This window comes from Cryptotermes secundus, unplaced genomic scaffold, assembly GCF_002891405.2.
Source record: "Cryptotermes secundus unplaced genomic scaffold, Csec_1.0 scaffold259, whole genome shotgun sequence".
NCBI classification, from domain to species: domain Eukaryota; kingdom Metazoa; phylum Arthropoda; class Insecta; order Blattodea; family Kalotermitidae; genus Cryptotermes; species Cryptotermes secundus.
The window spans coordinates 262,258-279,701 of record NW_019742445.1 but is presented as its reverse complement, the minus strand read 5'-3'; the positions used below and the strand labels follow the sequence as shown (position 1 = coordinate 279,701).

At 39.8% G+C, this 17,444-nt stretch overlaps 1 protein-coding gene across 3 annotated transcripts in view; it reads left to right on the top strand.

The window, feature by feature from the left end:
• LOC111873146 (J domain-containing protein DDB_G0295729) overlaps positions 1–17,143 on the top strand; it is a 63,082-nt gene extending 45,939 nt beyond the window's left edge. For all 3 annotated transcript variants that reach the window (XM_033754984.1, XM_023867596.2, XM_023867598.2), the window contains 2 exons: positions 228–1,074; positions 16,639–17,143. In XM_033754984.1, coding sequence (XP_033610875.1) covers positions 228–1,074; positions 16,639–16,785 — 994 coding nt within the window. In that variant the 3' untranslated portion in view covers positions 16,786–17,143. The remainder of the gene's footprint in view (positions 1–227; positions 1,075–16,638) is intronic.
• Positions 17,144–17,444: the final 301 nt, after the last annotated feature.

Here is a 17,444-nt window from a genome sequence, read left to right as displayed (position 1 = left end):
AATACTTTGGAAGGTACAGGCTTTTCCCAGCATTTATACAATTGAAAAAATAAAGGGCCAAGGAAACCCCTGCAGCTTCACAGTTACATGTCAGCATTTAATTGAGTCTTACAGGGTTTTGAACACTTATTACACAACAAGATACATTATACTCATAGTTTTTTTTTTTGGCTGGAATTTGGGACCAGGAAATGAAACCAAAATTATGGTGTTTTTATATTCTGCAGGATGTACCAAGCAGAAGAGTTTCAGCATAGACAGAAACCATTGAATCTTGAGCAGGAAGCAGAGAAAAGACAGTTATTTGAAAAGAGGTTTGAGGACCTTGAGGCAGGATTGCCCCAGCATACCTCGTGTTCTGTGCAGAGTCTCGGTGTGCCAGGACTGAGGGCCAAATACTTCTTGTCTGAAAGTCCAAAGGAATCAGTGCCCTCAAGTCATACAGCCTCCATTAGTCAGGATGTACCTGAAGATGTTACATATTCCAGCCTGAGGAATTCTAACACAAGGAATAGAAATCAGAATGATGGTACAGCCAACATAATCGAGGATAACTTAACAGAGCAACATCAGACAGACAGCAACGTTGAGTACCCACAGCGTGGCAGATTTGCTGACTGTATACAGTTGAATGTCAAATATCCTCTACATGTTAGCAATAAGGAATATCCACATCAAAGCAGTGTCTCAGACTATCTGTTAAATAACTGCTCAGTTGGAGAAGAAACAAGTGAGCCAATTACTCTTTCTTATCACCGACCAGCATCTGATATTATTGAAGCTGCAGGTTATGGCAGTGGTGCTCATAGCAGTCATAATAATGATGAAGATGAAGGAGAAATAAATGCCTTAGAGCTACAGAAATCTAGAACAAGACATTGTGAGTTGCCTACAAAAGGTGATCAACATATTTCATTCCTTCATCTGCCAGATACTAATAAATGCAAAAATAAGTTAGATGATTCATTACCAGTTCCAATTCTTCGTGTAGCATCTCCCGTTATTCCAGCAGTGAGGACAGGACAAACTCCTTCATATAGTGATGCTATACACAAATTAGAATCCAAATGGCAGGTATGGTACATGTGTTTTCTATCTCTTCTAAGCTTATATATTGTTTATATAGTATATCCATCAACACAACAATGAAATAAACAGCTCATTTCCACACTTTTATTAACTGAGTTTATTATAGCATAGCTATGCAACATGTTTTGGCTCTCACGGGTCCATCATCAGGCAATAAAATGTATAAAAAAGTAAAGTTGTCCCTGTAACAGGCCGTGAAGGCCCATAGGGTTGTGAGACGTTGAGGGTCCTGCATTATCTAGAGAATCAGCTCAAAGATGGCGGTAAGGTTGTCAGCCTCACACGCTGGCCACGCTGTACTTCCCAGGAAAATTATTTAATTAATTCCTGGTACTCATTTCTGTTAGAAGCTGAGTCGACCCCAGGGCCATAGTGCAGCCGGAAGGATTAGGTCAATTGAAAAAAATCCAGTGACCTCATCGGGACTTGAACGTGCGACCTTCCGGCTTGTATAGTGCCTCAACCAACTACGCTACCACATGCCTCCCAATAAAATATATAATCATAGGATATTGAATTGTAACTGTTATGTTCTTAGCCTACTTGCTTTATTTTATGAGAAATGTCGGGTATATGGTATCAACTTTTAAGATTATTTTTGGTGGCATGTAGAGCAGCATGATAACCACATGAAATCTGTGTTTACCCATATGTTTGATGAATCATTAGAGCTCAGTATTAGAAATTTTTAATGGAAATAGATCATTCACATACTTACAAATTCTGTGTGAAACTTTTATTATGTTGACAGTTACAAACATGGCAAACATGCAAGGCCTTGAGATTTATGCCTTATATAATTAATGCAATGAGAATTTTTAATACTGAAAATTATACACAATCTATATAAATAAAAATGTAAATGTCCGTTTGTTCAGGATCCTAAATCTCCGAAAGTTCTTCACCGATTGCTTTGAAATTTTGACACAACATTGCATTCAAATACCTGCATGTTTTTATACACCTATTATATACATGTCACACTTGTGACAGGTTGATTGGTTGTTAAAATATTAATTGTACTGAATATTAATATACTGTAACGTGTTATACGTTCATTGCCATGGTTATTTGTAGGCAATGACCTGTTGGTATTCGATTTGTCACTGTGGGAACTCAACAATTTCAATTGTAGCCATTGCGCAGCGATGAAACAGCGGAAATAATACATTTCTGCGGCAACGAGCACAGAACACGTGAAATCGAATCCTGGGCAAAAGTGCCCTCTATTGCGTCCGAAACCAGGTTAGAACAGTCCAGCTCCGAAGAGTTTTCCAGTGATACCGGACGTGATAATAATTGTACCCACTGGTGTAAAAGTGAGCGTTCAATAACTTATTCACCGAATCCGAGATGTACGTGGAAGTTATTTGTCGCGCTGAATAGGAGACACGTGACCACAACAACATTACATAGGTAACACGCGACATATTCTTATTATCAAAGTACACGTAAATAATCTGTCAATTTAAAAGACATGTCACTCACTAAAAATGTATTTTAATACTTTATGATGTTAAAATTATTAAAAATGTCAATCTATCTTTTATCTTTTTTATCTATAAATAAAAATGTAAATGTTCGTTTGTTCAAGATCTTAAATCCCCGAAAGTTCTTCACCGATTGCTTTGAAATTTTGACGCAATGTTGCATTTGAATACGCGCCTGTACTAGCTGTACCCAGCCATGCATTGCTGTGGCTCAGTCTGGTTAAATGGAAAAGAAAGAAAACCGTTGTGTCGAGAACATTGAATCTCCATGGTTATGATGAATACACGGAGCGTTCCCACAGAGACAACGCAATAATAATGGGTCGTTGCGTAGGAATCACGGAATCAACAACGCAGCGTTTCCCTGGTGATAGACAACAGGGGGCATTGTATAGCAACCACCGAGGTATAAATAGCCCAGCTTCGACAAGGAGCAGTCAGTCTGAAATTAACCGGCGTTGATAAGGATTGAAGATTTGTGCTTAGAAATCATGAACAAAGATCTCAATCAATTGGGAATGCCATCACCCAATTGATCTGCTGTTGCTTCATTCAATGTAGAATTGCGTCGTGAACAAAATTACAACACGGGTGATCTTTTGTCGTATGTGCAATCAAATATTCCTAAGCTAAGGCTTGAGCAAAAAGGCATTTATGATCAAATATTGCAAACTGTCAATAACGGGGTTGCAGAAATCTTCGTCTTAGATACGCCAGGAGGAACTGGTAAAACATTCCTAATTAGATTGATTCTGGCAGCAATTCGATCCCAAAATGACATAGCCTTAGCTCTTGTGTCGTCCAGAATAGCTGCGACATTGCTACCAGGTGGAAGAACTGCTCATTCCGCTTTGAAATTGCCATTGAACATGCAATTCATTGAAACTCCCATGTGCAACATTTCCAAAGCATCAGGCATGGGAAAGGTATTGCAGAAATGCAAACTTGTTGTTTGGGATGAATGCACCATGGCACACAAAAGATCGCTCGAGGCTCTTCATCGATCATTGCAAGATTTGCGTGGAAACATCAGACCATTTGGGAATGCATTAATATTGCTTGCAGGAGATTTCAGGCAAACATTACCTGTAATTCCTCGATCGACACCAGCGGACGAAATAAATGCTTGCCTGAAATACTCTACTTTGTGGCGACACATAAAGACATTAAAATTAACTACAAATATGTGTGTCCAGCTGCAGAACGATCGATCAGCTGAGATATTCTCACATCATTTGCTGGAAATTGGGAATGGAAAGGTGCCGGTTGATCTGACCTCAGGACGAATTTCATTGCCTCATAACTTCTGCAATTTAGTGACATCAAAAGAAGAACTGGTTGAAAAAGTATTTCCCAATATTCAGCCCAATTATAAGAATCACGATTGGCTGAGTGAACGAGCTATTCTTGCTGCCAAGAACAAAGACGTCTACGAACTTAACAAGACTGAGCCACAGCAACACGTGGCCGGGTACTGCTAGTATATATATATATTAATTGTATAATTATAGGTAGTTGGGACCAGAATGTTTACTGTATTTGCTTGCATATTTTATGCACCCACGCTTTCAGAGAAGAAATTTTGCAAAAGAAAATACCTTTGTTAAAATTGTCATAGAAAATGCATTATGGTAGTGTGATATTATACTTAATATACTTAATATTTTCTATCGAAATTGTGCATTGGTCAAAATTTTTTGAAGTGGCATTTTCATCCCACTGTTAATCAACCAGCTGGATTGTGGGGTCCCATAAGTGCAAATATGCATACCATGAAGCTACATTGCATTCAGTTTTAATTGCATTTTCTGCAGAAAATGTATGTCAGTCAAAATTTTATCAAGGGATATTTTCATCTCAGTGTTTTCATTTTAGGAAATTTCACAGTGGAGTCTGTAGACATGAATATCCATACCACATTGCCATATAACATTCAGCTTTAGTAGCATTTTCTGTAAACATTTTACATTGATTGATTGATTGATTGATTTCCTAAAACTTTCACAGATTTTTTTTTCAGTAACAAATTGTATAAATTGCAGAAATAAATACTGTCGCATGTTAGAATGACTTGATGAGGTTTTGGATTGGATATTGGATTTATTGACCACTTAACCTTTAACAGTCGGCATTTAAACCCCCCACGACTGCGCTGCTGCCGGAGTTAATTTGACGTTGCCCTTTTAATATTGTAGACTTTCAGAAAAAACTGCATATTTTCCGTTCTATGCAGCTTAGAAATACGAACTAAAAACCGCCTGAAAGAGAATGAAATTTCCTACAATATATCTATGGCAATTTTTACAAATAAAAATTAACTGTGATTGTTATGTCATGAAATTCAAAATATACTCTCTATTATATGTGTTATGAAATTCCAAAAGACTTACCCATAATTTTTTCTTCAAATTTGAGACGTCGTTATATCCAAAATACATTGACACTATACACCAAAATGTTTGGTCAGACTGTACACGAGTTTCAACTCGTTGCGTCGTGTAAGTTTACGCTAGTATAGATACGGCGTGCGGGAGCGCGGAAAGGCAGGGTTTGCTTCAGCGCGTTGTGAAGGTCACACAGACCTCACTTCTCATACGCTTGTTGACAATCTGGTTCAGTCTCTCGCTTAGCGAACAAACAGGAAGTTATTGTTTCTATCTGGCTGGCCGGACAGTGTTGTCAATGTTCAGTTCCAGACGACTCAATGAAAAATCTTGGCTTCCCCAAAGAAACAGTCCGCCACTGACTCACAAGCTGATAATTCAGACACTCACTAAACACGTCACTTCCTTGAGAGCTACAGAAGCAGTGATCTGCCCGCACAGAGGAATGTTGGGTCATCTTTTCTGTGAAGACGCTTCAAATCTGTTTGGCTGACCAAGTCACAAACAGTCTTATCTTCATGTAAACGAAATCGAACCCAGTGCCATGATGAAGGGTTTTATTGTTCAGAGCCAACAACTGGACCTCTGACTTGAACTTGCGTGTGTTTGTTTTGGTTTCAAACTCAAGGTCTAACAGTCAGCACTTCTAAGGTGAACACGTGTCTTGCGTCCAGTATACTGGACTTTCGGCATCTTCGAGGTCACAGGTACCGTCCGGTATACCGGACTTTCGGTCGTTAAAGGTTAAACACACTGCTCATAATTACACTTAATTATAGCACCATTGCTAATTTCCACACTTTATAACTCACTAGAGCACACAGACTGGTGTTGTCAGTCTGTTACTAGATGTCTCCTGATAATGGCTCCAGCAATGGCTATTTCTCTGCTTCTGTGCTCATGTCCCCTCTGAACAGCGGCTCTCTTCCAACTGTCAACTACCTCTTCTTTCACAGTCAAAGTCATATTGCGACTGACGGTCAATCAGTCAGTAACAGCATGGTCTTTCTCGGGTCAGAGTCCCTTGAAACTCGCAACCATATTTTACTGTCTCAGATCTGAGGCCTCCCTTTTCGTCACCTCCTACGACTTGCAGGGTCACGGTGGAGGTATTCGACCCTGCATCCGCACGGGCAATCACCTCTTCTTTCTTCAGTTGCCCTTCATATAGCCCCTTTGCACGGACTGAGTAGAAAACCATTTCCAGCAGTATCCCTATTGTTGCATGGATATCCGTTACTATGGGAACAGGTTTACTGAGCTATTGCCTAGACAGCCCTGCATACTACAGTACAGTAAATGGAAAGGTCTTTATTGCTTTAAAAATTGGGCTGTTTGAGTATTTCTTTTTTATAACTTTCAACTGTTGTGCAGGTTGAAGGTTTCAATAAGTGACAGGAAAATGCAGGATGTTAATTCCTTTAGAAGCAGTGATAAAGTGTTCCTGATTCTACTGGATTGGTTCCTTGTTGTGGTTGAGAAGACTCAGGTCAGACTTTCCAGCCTTCTTGTGTGGATTGTATTTACTGTACACTTTTTCAACCTTATTCATAATTACCATCTGAGAATAGTTGTGATGTGAACCTGAAATAATGTGAATATGCATCATTAAGACCTATATATAAAACAGGTGAGAAGTCAGATATGTCAAATTATAGACCAATATCATTGTTGACAACCTTTTCTAAGTTGCTTGAAAGAGTGATGTATAACAGGATAAAGCAGCACATAAATACAAATAATATAATTGCATCTGAACAGTTTGGCTTTAGGGAAAATAGGAATATGGAAATGGTGATCTACACCTTAACTAATCATATTGTGACATGTTGCGCAATGGAGGACACCCCCTCCCTACCCAGCAGTGATGTGGCAGCTCTGGCCGCGGTGACGTGGCGGGTGAGTCAGCCCCCCCTCCGCACTGTGACATGGCACGCACTGCCGGTGTTGACAGGATGTCAGGCAACAGCGGTACCCATTACGTAACAGGCAAACACTGCGACTATATAAGGGAACTACACAGCTACTCAAGCCAGTTCTCCAGTCAGCAGTGAACAAGTTAAAGGTGTATCAGCCGCCGAAGTGAGTTCTCAAGGCAGTAGCCACAGAGCGAGTTGGAGTATAGCAGCAGTCGCGGAAAGAAGAACCGGACGTGTGTGTAATTGTGTAATTGGGAGTGTGTAACACAGTGACACTTATATAGCTCCCGTACTGTGAATACGTATAGACTACTGAAGATAGAGTGAACAGATTATTGCGAATAGGGTTATAAAGTGTGAAACCCCGCAGAGTGAAGAGATTATTGCGAATAGGGTTATAGAGTGTGAAACCCCGCAACAGAGTGAAGAGATTAATGCGAATAGGGTTATAAAGTGTGAAACCCCACAACAGTGTTATAATTAATTGTAGCCAAGACTTGTAGGTTGTTAAATAAACCAATTAACAATCCAAACGGCGTCTTCATTGGCCAAACACGTTACACTGGTGTCAGAAGTGGGATTGGACTAACACACATGATCAACAAGATTCGAACTTAAAACACGTTACACTCGAATTGAGTTCATCGAAAAATGGAGATTCAGCAGATGATGGAAATGCTGCTCAAGGAAATCAGAGCTGGCCAAGAAGAATTCCTGGCTAAATTAGACGCCAACCAGACGAAGGCAGTGGCGAAAATGGACGCCGACTCCAAAGCCTGGCGAGAAGAGATGGCTACCGAAAGAGAAGCTACCCAAGCAAGAATGAGAGCCATCGAAGCAAGGACGGCTGCCATGCGAGGGAAGAGGTTGCAAGCCAATATGGATGCCTGGCAGAAAGAGATGATGGCCTGCCGAGAAACGACGGAGGCACAATCCAAACAGCATCTTCAGTAACGAAACACGTTACAATATCTTAAAAACCTTAGATCAGCGAAGACAAATATTAGGAATTTTTTGTGATCTAACAAAGGCATTTGATTGTATCATTCATGATATTCTTCTGAGCACATTGGTTGTCTCTGGTATTTGTGGTAAAACCATAATGTGGATTAAGTCCTATCTGGAGGGTAGGAAACATAGAGTTGAATTGTACAATAGTGAGAAAGGGAAAATTTGTTCAGGTTGGAAAGCTTAAATATGGAGTGCTGCAGGGATTGATATTGGGTCCCTTGCTCTTTCTGTTATATATTAATGATTTATCACTAGGTATAAATACCGATATCAAGTTATTGTTGTATGCAGATGATACAAGCGTATTAGTATCAGGTGATAATATCCAGGATATCCAGACAAAGTTCAGGCATGTGTTAAATTCCTTAAACCTTTGGTTTACAAGTCTTTAAATATGAAGAAAACTAAAGTGTTAAAATGTGAAACAATTAATCATGGAAATATGCCAATGCAATTGCAGTATAAAAATGAGATATTATATGATGCAATTAATATAAAATTTTTGGGCCTTGAATAGATAAGTTTTTAAACTGGAAAACATGCATTAAAGTAATGTTACCCAGATGGGGCAAGTCATGCTTTGCATTAAGAAATATGAAGTTGTGCAGTAACATTGAAGCACTTAGGATGATATATCACGCATATTTTCTTTCAGTCATGAGGTATAGGATAGTTTTCTGGGGTAACTCACCAGATGCTAAGAAGATTTTTCTCATACAGAAGAGAACTGTTAGGGTGAAGATGGGATTGAAACAAAGAGATACATGCAGGCTGGTATTAAAAAAACTAAACATATTAATATTAGCCTCCCAGTATACGAGGGTCGTACTGAAAGTCATGAGCAACAATTTTTTGTAAAGTAACATGCTTTATTATTGACAAACCAAATACACCACCTCCATCTACAGACCTTTCTTTATTTTTCCACATAATCGCCACTTCTTTGTACACATTTCTCCCAGTGTTCTGGGAGTTTGAAAATTCCCCTTCTGTAAAATTCCATTCCAGCTATCCGAAGACACTGATGCACCGCTTTCTGAATTGCCTCCCTTGTCTCAAAACGTTATCCATGCAGCTGATCCTTCACAAATCTGAAAAGGTGGTAGTCGGAGGGTGCCAGATCAGGGCTATAGGAGGGGTGTGGAAGAACTTCCCACCCCATCTTTGCAATTGCTTCCAATGTGAGGCAAGCGGCATGGGGACAAACGTTGTCATGCAGGATGTTGATGTTTCATCCCGGACGTTTATCGCGCAATGCACAACGGAGCTTTTGCAGCGTCTGGACATAATGAGCAGCATTGATGGTTTGTCCAGGTTCCAGGAATTCGGCCAGAATAAACCCCTCTGCATTCCAGAAGACTGTGCCCAACACCTTCGCAGCTGATGGCACTGTCTTTGCCTTCTTTTTTGATGGAGAATGCAAATGGTGCCATTCCATAATCTTCCGTTTAGTTTAAGGCTCGAAATGGTGAAACCAGCTTTTGTCACCCGTCACAATACAGAGCAAAAAATCATCACCTTCGTGTTGATATCTCTGCAGCAGTTCTGAGGTGATGGCTTTTCACTGACCTTTGTGGTCTTCGGTCAATAACCGCAGGACCCAACGAGCACAAACTTTCCTATAGCCCAAGCTTTCAATCATCTCCTGTACTGCACTGTTCCCTATTCCAAGTTCGCGGGCTATTGTGTCCACAGTCACATGCCTGTCGTCTTCAATGATCTCATCCATTCTTTCCTTGTTGCGCTCAGTTGAGTCTGTTCGAGGACAACCGCTCTGAGGCTCATCTTCGATGCTGGTGTTCCCATCTTTAAAATGTTTCACCCATCATTGAACACTGCTCGCACCCATCCACACACTTCCATAAGCACGCTGAAGTCCTGGTGAATTTCTGCAGCAGGGATTTCCTCTTTCACAAGAAATTTGATGACAGCACGTTGGCGAAACAACATATCATTGTTGGCCATTTTGTTAGGAGTGATACTGGTATGTGATGCAAGCTATTGATGTCACAAGACACTCAAGGTTAACACAACAGCTGGTTCCACCTACCACCATACTCTCTTTCATCTGCTGTTCCCAGGTTGCATGCAAAAAAAAGATGCTCATGACTTTCGGTAAGACCTACGTATATTATCTTTGATGTTTTTTATGATAAATAATCTTGAGTATTTTATTTTTAATGATGCAATCCATAGTAAGACCACAAGACATAGAAGGAATCTACATATGTTATAGTCACATTTAGCCGTAAGGCAAAAATGAGTTTATTATATGTGTGTTAAAATTTGAACAGTTTACCTCTCTGTATAAGAGATTTGGTACAAGACAGGAAACTTTTCCTAGGAAAACTGAAAGAAATATTAATCAATAATTCGTTATCAAGGTCTTTTAAGAGGCTTGCGGGGAATCTGCATTACCTTACAGAACAGTGGCAAGGTGGGTAAAAACCTTCAATGAGGGACCCCAAAATGTGGCAGACATGCTTCAGCCAGGTCATCCTAGAGTCAGTGAAGAAGTGTATGCTCTTTCCACGTTACTGGAGAGTGATCGACGCCATACGATTCAAGAGCTGGCCCGAGAGACAGGATTAGCGCGTATAGCTCTGCTTCACATTCTGAAGGAACACCTGGGCATGAGAAAAATTGCATCACGGATGGGTTCCACATGTTTTGACGGAAATGCAGAAATTGCTACGATACGACAGTGCTCGTAACCACTTAGAGCGCTTTGAGCGTGAAGGAGAGGCCATCTTACACCATATCATTACCCTGGATGAGACATGGGCCAAATCATACAAGCCACAAATGAAACGCCAATCGAAAGAATGGCGTCATTACGGGTCACCACGAAAATCAAAAGTTCGTCAGAACCCCAGCAATGTGAAAGTTATGGTGATTCTCATGTACGACTGTGATGGTGTTATCCTAACGCATACCGTTCCCCGACAGCAGACCATCGGTGCGCAGTATTACTGTTCATTTCTGGAACACAACCTGCAACCAGCTCTGAGAAAGAAGCGGCGACACTTTCTGCAGAACCCACCAATCATTTTGCAGGACAATGCTTGGCTGCATGCAGAGCAAGCTGTTGTTTATTTGTTTGATCAGTGGGGCTAGGAAGTGCTGTACCATCCACTATACTCCCCAGAGTTAAGCCCTTGTGACTTCGACTTAATTCCTAAGATGAAGGAACCACTTCGTGGCATTTGCTTCAGAACTGTTCCATAGATTCTTCAGGCAGTAGACCGCTCCATTTGAACTGTCAACACAACAGGCGCTGCTAAAGGTATCCTACGACTTCCACATCGCTGGCAACGGGTTGTACACAATGCTGGTGACTACATTGAAGGACAGTAAATCTTCGAAACATGCATCTATTCTGTATCAGTTGTACATAAATAGTTACCACTATTAATGTTCCAACTGTTGTATGTAAAAGTAGGAAGGAGAATTATTATGTATTGCTAATTATGTTGTTGGTGAGCGGCCTCCGTAGTCTAGGGGTAACGTTTGCACCTCATGACTCAAGGTACGTGGGTTCAAAAACCCGGCGGAGGTTGTGGAATTTTTAAGGGCGGAAAAATTCAGGGAACAAGTCCTCTGGGAGGGACTCTAAGCTGTGGGTCCCGTGTCGTAGATTTACGGCACGTAAAAGAACCTCATGTCTCTAGGAGACCTCTGAGCAAAATTAGGCCGAGTTTCCCGCCCAACTAGTTTCCAATTCATCCGGTAAATGGGGGAAGTATCAGGTACCACTGCCAGAGGAGGGGGGACCTCTCTGACAGAAAGATACTAAAGTATTAGATACCACTGCCAAGTAGAGGGTAGAAACCTTGCTGGCAGAAAGGGACTAGGAACCCCTGCCAGAGGAGGGATGACCTCGCTGACAGGAAGGGACTAACTATTAGATACCACTGCCAGTAAGAGGTTGGAACCTCGCTGGCAGAAAGGGACTGATAGTAAGCACCAGTACCGGTAGGGTATGGAGACAGTAGAAATTAAAGGGGGACACACAGTGGACCAGTAACCGGTCTAAGTGCATGGGGAAACCCACCCCCTCAATACGGAATATGTTGTTGGTGTAATTGTATGTGTAACATTGTAGCTATTTAATTGAGGTATTCAGTTTAGATTTTAACTATGGTCGATTTGATGTCTCTGCGATTTTATCTGTGATTGTCTTGTGTCTATCGTGTGACTGACAAAGTGTGTGATTATTTTTATTGCTTCCCTGCTGGTGGTGGAGCAGTCTGAGTGTTAGCTGGGGTTTCTTTCACAAAAATTGGTGCTCTTTTTTTTCAGGCAAGTATTTGGTTACTTCCTGCTTGCTACCATTCATTCCAGAACCTTCTGTCTTCTTGTCTATGGTCTAAAAACATAAAAATTAGAATATACAATACTACATTTTGCCTGTTCTGTGTGGGTGTGAAATGTCTCTGACATACAAATTGAGGGTGTTTGAGAACAGGATGCTGAGGAGAATATTTGGATTGAAGAGAGACAAAGTGATGGGAGGTTGGAGAAAACTACATAATCGGGATCATCATAACTTGTACCTTTCATCAAGTGTAATTTAGAATAATCAAGCCAAGGAGGATGTGATTGGCAGGGTATGTAGCATGAATGGGGAGAAGAGGAATGCATATAGGATATTGGTGGGAAAGCCAGAAGGAAGGAGACCACTGGGAAGACCAAAGTGCCTGTGGGTTCACAATATTAAAATGGATCTTAGAGAGATAGGATGGTATGATATGTATTCAATTGATCTGGCTCAGGATAGGGACCAGTGGAGGGCTCTTGGGAACACGGTAATGAACCTTTGGGTTCCATCAAATGCTGGCAAGCTGGATGATATGAGGCTGTGTGTAAGTTTCTATCTGCGTAGTTGATATTTTGGTTACAGTAGGGCCTATGAAGTCTGACAATAAAGTTCGTGAACTCACCATGTGCTTGCCACGGCAGCAGTAGGCAGAAACCTCAGTGTGGTTTGATGACGTTGGCATATCAGCATTTCACAGCTGTGTTGTTGTTGATCTATGGCAGTCTCTTTCTGAGTCGAGTCTGTTATTGTCTGAGTGTATTTTGATGTGCAATTGTGAGAATGTTGGATTGGACATTAAATTTCTCATTAAACTTGGCAAGAGTGAAACAAAATCAGAGAGATGTTAGCACAAGTTAGCAGGGATAATGCTATGAAGAAAACAACAGTTTACAAATGGGTGACACAGTTTTCTAAGGAAGAGAATGTGTCACTGACGAAGATAGATCAGGATGACCAGTAACGAGCAGAACTGAAGAAAACATTGCAAAAGTTCGTCAAGTTGTGCATGAAAATCGTCAGTTGACTGTCAGGAGCATAGCAGAGCAAGCAAACATTGACAGAGAAACAGGAAAATCTTAACTAAACCTGAAGAAGGTGTGTGTAAAAATGGTCTCAAAGGACCTGCTCACATGGCAATGCCTCTGAGGAAGTTTTTAGCTAGTAAACAAATAACTGTGCTGGAACACCCTCCCTATTCACTGGATCTAGCCCCAAATTACTTTTTTTTGTTCCCAAAAATAAAGGAAATATTGAAAGGAAGGCATTTGGATGACACTGACATCAGGAGTAATACAGTTACAGCTCTGAAAGCTATTCCACAAAACCAGTTCCACAATTGTTTTGAAGGGCGTACTAGATGCTGGCATTGGTGCATAGCTTCCCAAGGGGAGTACTTTGAATGATTTTCAGCGATCAGGTATGTAGCACCTTTCCCGGGACGAGTTTGCGAACTTTATTGTCAGACCATGTATATTATGAAAATAAACATCTGTATCTGTCATCTCTTTTTATTGATATTACTGATATCACTATTGTGAAGATATTTCATAATTCCTGGAGAAGACAAATTCAGATGTCAGTTCTAGAGACAGTGACAGTGAATCCTAATACAGTGGATCCTACATTTAATGTTCCATGATTTATGTTAGCCCTCATTTGTTGTTCAGTTTTAGTGATCCAAAGCAAATAATCTCGGTACTAATGTTTCTCCTTCTAAGATTTTCCTCAGTTGGTATTTGAATCCACTGCTCACCAAAGAAACCTTAAAATGGTGTCTTCACTGTATACAGGATAGTGAACAAAATGGTCCCCAATTTCTTTTTGACTGTAAAATGGAAAGTTTGTTCTGGGGGAATATGAATCATGAGGGTGAACTGTCTTCTTCATGAAGATTCCACTGTGGCTGATGTTATTACCATGTTGTTACCAAGATAGTGTATATTGCCAGTCACTGACATGGCAGACAAATGGAAAGTGACTGTTGTTACATTGATCGAACCCGGGCCGCCACGGTGGGAAGCCAGCGACTAGCTGCTTGAGCTATGGCGCGGCCAAACCATGGGGCTTAGTACAGGATCTGAAAGCTATTTCTGCCTTCCAGTAGACAAATGCCAGACAAGGTACTTCAATCGCATGGTTAACCCAGAACTTTTACCAAAAGCAAATGTGTTAAAGGAAAGGACAAAATTATGTTAAGTATATACAGAAAAGTGAAGTTGTTCCTGTGCTTAAGTAATCAAGCATCATGCCATGATGATGTATGGAAGAAGAAAGGTACAGAGCCATGTATTATTAACTCAGCACCAGATGGAAGTCAGTAGTCAGCTTCACACCTCAGCCAAACTCCTGATATGGCAACAGATATTAAAAGAAGGTTGGCATAGTTAGGGCATATGACTAGAATGAAACAAGGGTGGCTATGAACATTTTTGAGGAGGTAGAACAAAAGTGGGAAAGTACAGATTGTGATGGCTAGAAGATGTATAGAATGACTTATGTGAGTTGAAAGAGAAGAGACAGAAAGGGGGAGAGAAAAAAAAACATCCACCATACTCCCCGGACTTAAGTCCTTGTGACTTCGACTTAATTCCTAAGATGAGGGAACCACTTCGTGGCATTTGCTTCAGAACTGTTCCAGAGATTCTTCAGGCAGTAGACCTCTCCATTCGAACTATCAACACAACAGGTGCTGCTAAAGGTATCCTACGACTTCCACGTCACTGGCAATGGGTTGTACACAATGCTGGTGACTACACTGAAGGACAGTTAAACTTTGAAACATGCATCTATTTTGTATCAGCTGTAAATAAATAGTTGCCAGTATTAGAGTTCCAACCCTCGTATGATATATGTTTGAATTTTAAGTAGGGGATCATAGTGATTCTTCAAGTAACGAATATAAAACAAACCACTGAAAATGATTCAGCACTGGGGAAGCTGCCACAATACTTACAGGGCAGTGGGAAAGCTAAAGAATAAGTTTTGTAACAGAACAAAAACATGGCTCTTACGGAAATATAACAAACACAACTTGTAACTTTTGGCTCTTTCATTGTTTTGAATAGAACATACTTGTTGCTTGGAAATGCTTGCTATGTATTATGGATGAAATTGTTCCATGATGTATGCTATATTTTTTATTAAAGAAATAGTATAGTATACTAAAGGTAGAATAAGTGTTTTATTATAAAATTTTAGAACATATACCCTGAAGATGGAGGTGATACGTTCCTCCGAAATGTCGGTTAACACCACATATACACGATGCCAAATCCCAGAATACTGCTTTCTTCATAGTCACTGCCGTGAAAACCTCAAATCTTACATATTATTTAAATTTGCTCTTCCCATTAATGTTCTTAATCTGTTCTTCATGAGACTCAGGCTACATATTTTAAAAATTTTCATATACAGTCAACTCTCGATTATCTGGGATAATGCTGGGGATGGAAATCACGATTAATCGAAAACCCGGTTAAGACAAATTTCATTAAAAGTAGTACTGTAATACTGTACCTTCATAATACTATAGGCCTACCTGTATTTAAATTTATTCAACCTCATTTTTATTGTCATCTCATGGCCTATTTAATACTTTTTTTTTATATTACACTGAAATATGGATTAGTTATTTCAATCACAGTCTTCAACAACATCAAACATTTTTTACAAATATTCACACTTAACACTTAAAAAAATTTAATATTGTCATTTACTTTTTCGCGGCATTTTCCTTTTTCTGTTGAATACTTAATGGAACACACTTCCTTTTACACCCTGACATTTTGCTAACACAGTTGAAGATCGATACAAAGATACTAACTGGGGTGATGTATCTGTCCTTGAAACTTTCCACAAATCCTTGCATTCTTTCACCCCTACCCTAGGACATTGTGTTAGCATAACGGGACCAAAAAATGCAGAGCTCGGTTCACACTAGTGCGAAAATAGTGTTACAACTCGCCATGTGAAATGAAAGTGAATGAATATTAAACAACATATAAACCTCAAAAAAGCCTCAGTAGTCCCAGTTAAGCCGCAAACTGGTATTTATCTGCCCCCGGATAATCGAGAGTTGACTGTATTAATATGAAAAGAAGCTATAAAGATTATGGGTCTTCTGGGATGTTACACTGTTTTATTTGGTAGATAGCTACCCACTATTAAATTACATGGTGTGCCATCCCAGAAGACTATAATCTTGATACTAAAATGAGAAATTCAAATCTCATGAGCAGGAGAGTGAAAATTTTAGGTTTCATGCTTCCCTGCTGCAAGGATTTTTAAGTCAAGAAAATGAGGAAAAAAGTGTATGAAATTCATTAGCAAATAATGTGAATGCAATGTGTGTAAGAACACACAGTATTTAATAGTATTTAATATATTGCTTGCCGCACACAATATAACTGTGTTCTTCCCTCTAGGTACCAGCTGTGGAGAGGAATGTAGTGCATGCTAATTCAGATCCAAATAACATCCTGACTCAACTTGGTGCAGCGCGTCACCAGCTTCAGCTTGAACAAATGCGGATGGAACGATACTTACAACAACGGCAGAAAAACAAGTCATGATATCAATTACATATAGGGAATGGAAATTTAAAAAAATAATATTTTCTAACCTGTGCTTGTTGGTACTTCGACCCCTCCAGTGACAATGGATCAGTCATTTTAAGACAGAAATAACGTTTCTTTAAATGGAACTTGTTTTAGATGTTATGGATTTAGCACTTTACACATTTTTAAAAGATTGCTCACACTTAGCATAAACTCTACAGGAGTGGAATATTTGGTTAGAACTTGTTTCTAATACCTTGTAAGTTCAAAATTTCTTCAGTTTGTGTAATTTCTATAGCCTTACAATTTTTGGGTCAATGTGATTATCCTTTGGAACACTGAGGAGTCTCCAAATAAAAGCACTCTTACTGCATATTTTATTTTTATGTTCATATGTTACTGATGTGGGAATTCCAATTGCATAACAAAAAATGGAGAAACTCTGAAACTGGAATTCATGGAGTTTCAGTAATTATAAAACCACTGATTCGTTTTTTAAGAGCAGTGTTCAGATCTGTATCTTAAAAGCTGTCCAAGGACTAATAATTTCCTCATGTGAAAAATGAGGCTACAGTTTATATAAATTTTAAAAGGGCTGCACAGATAACAAAATATTTCAGAATTATAATTTTCAATTATGAAAAATAAACCTCTCTTAATAATGCGAGGTATGA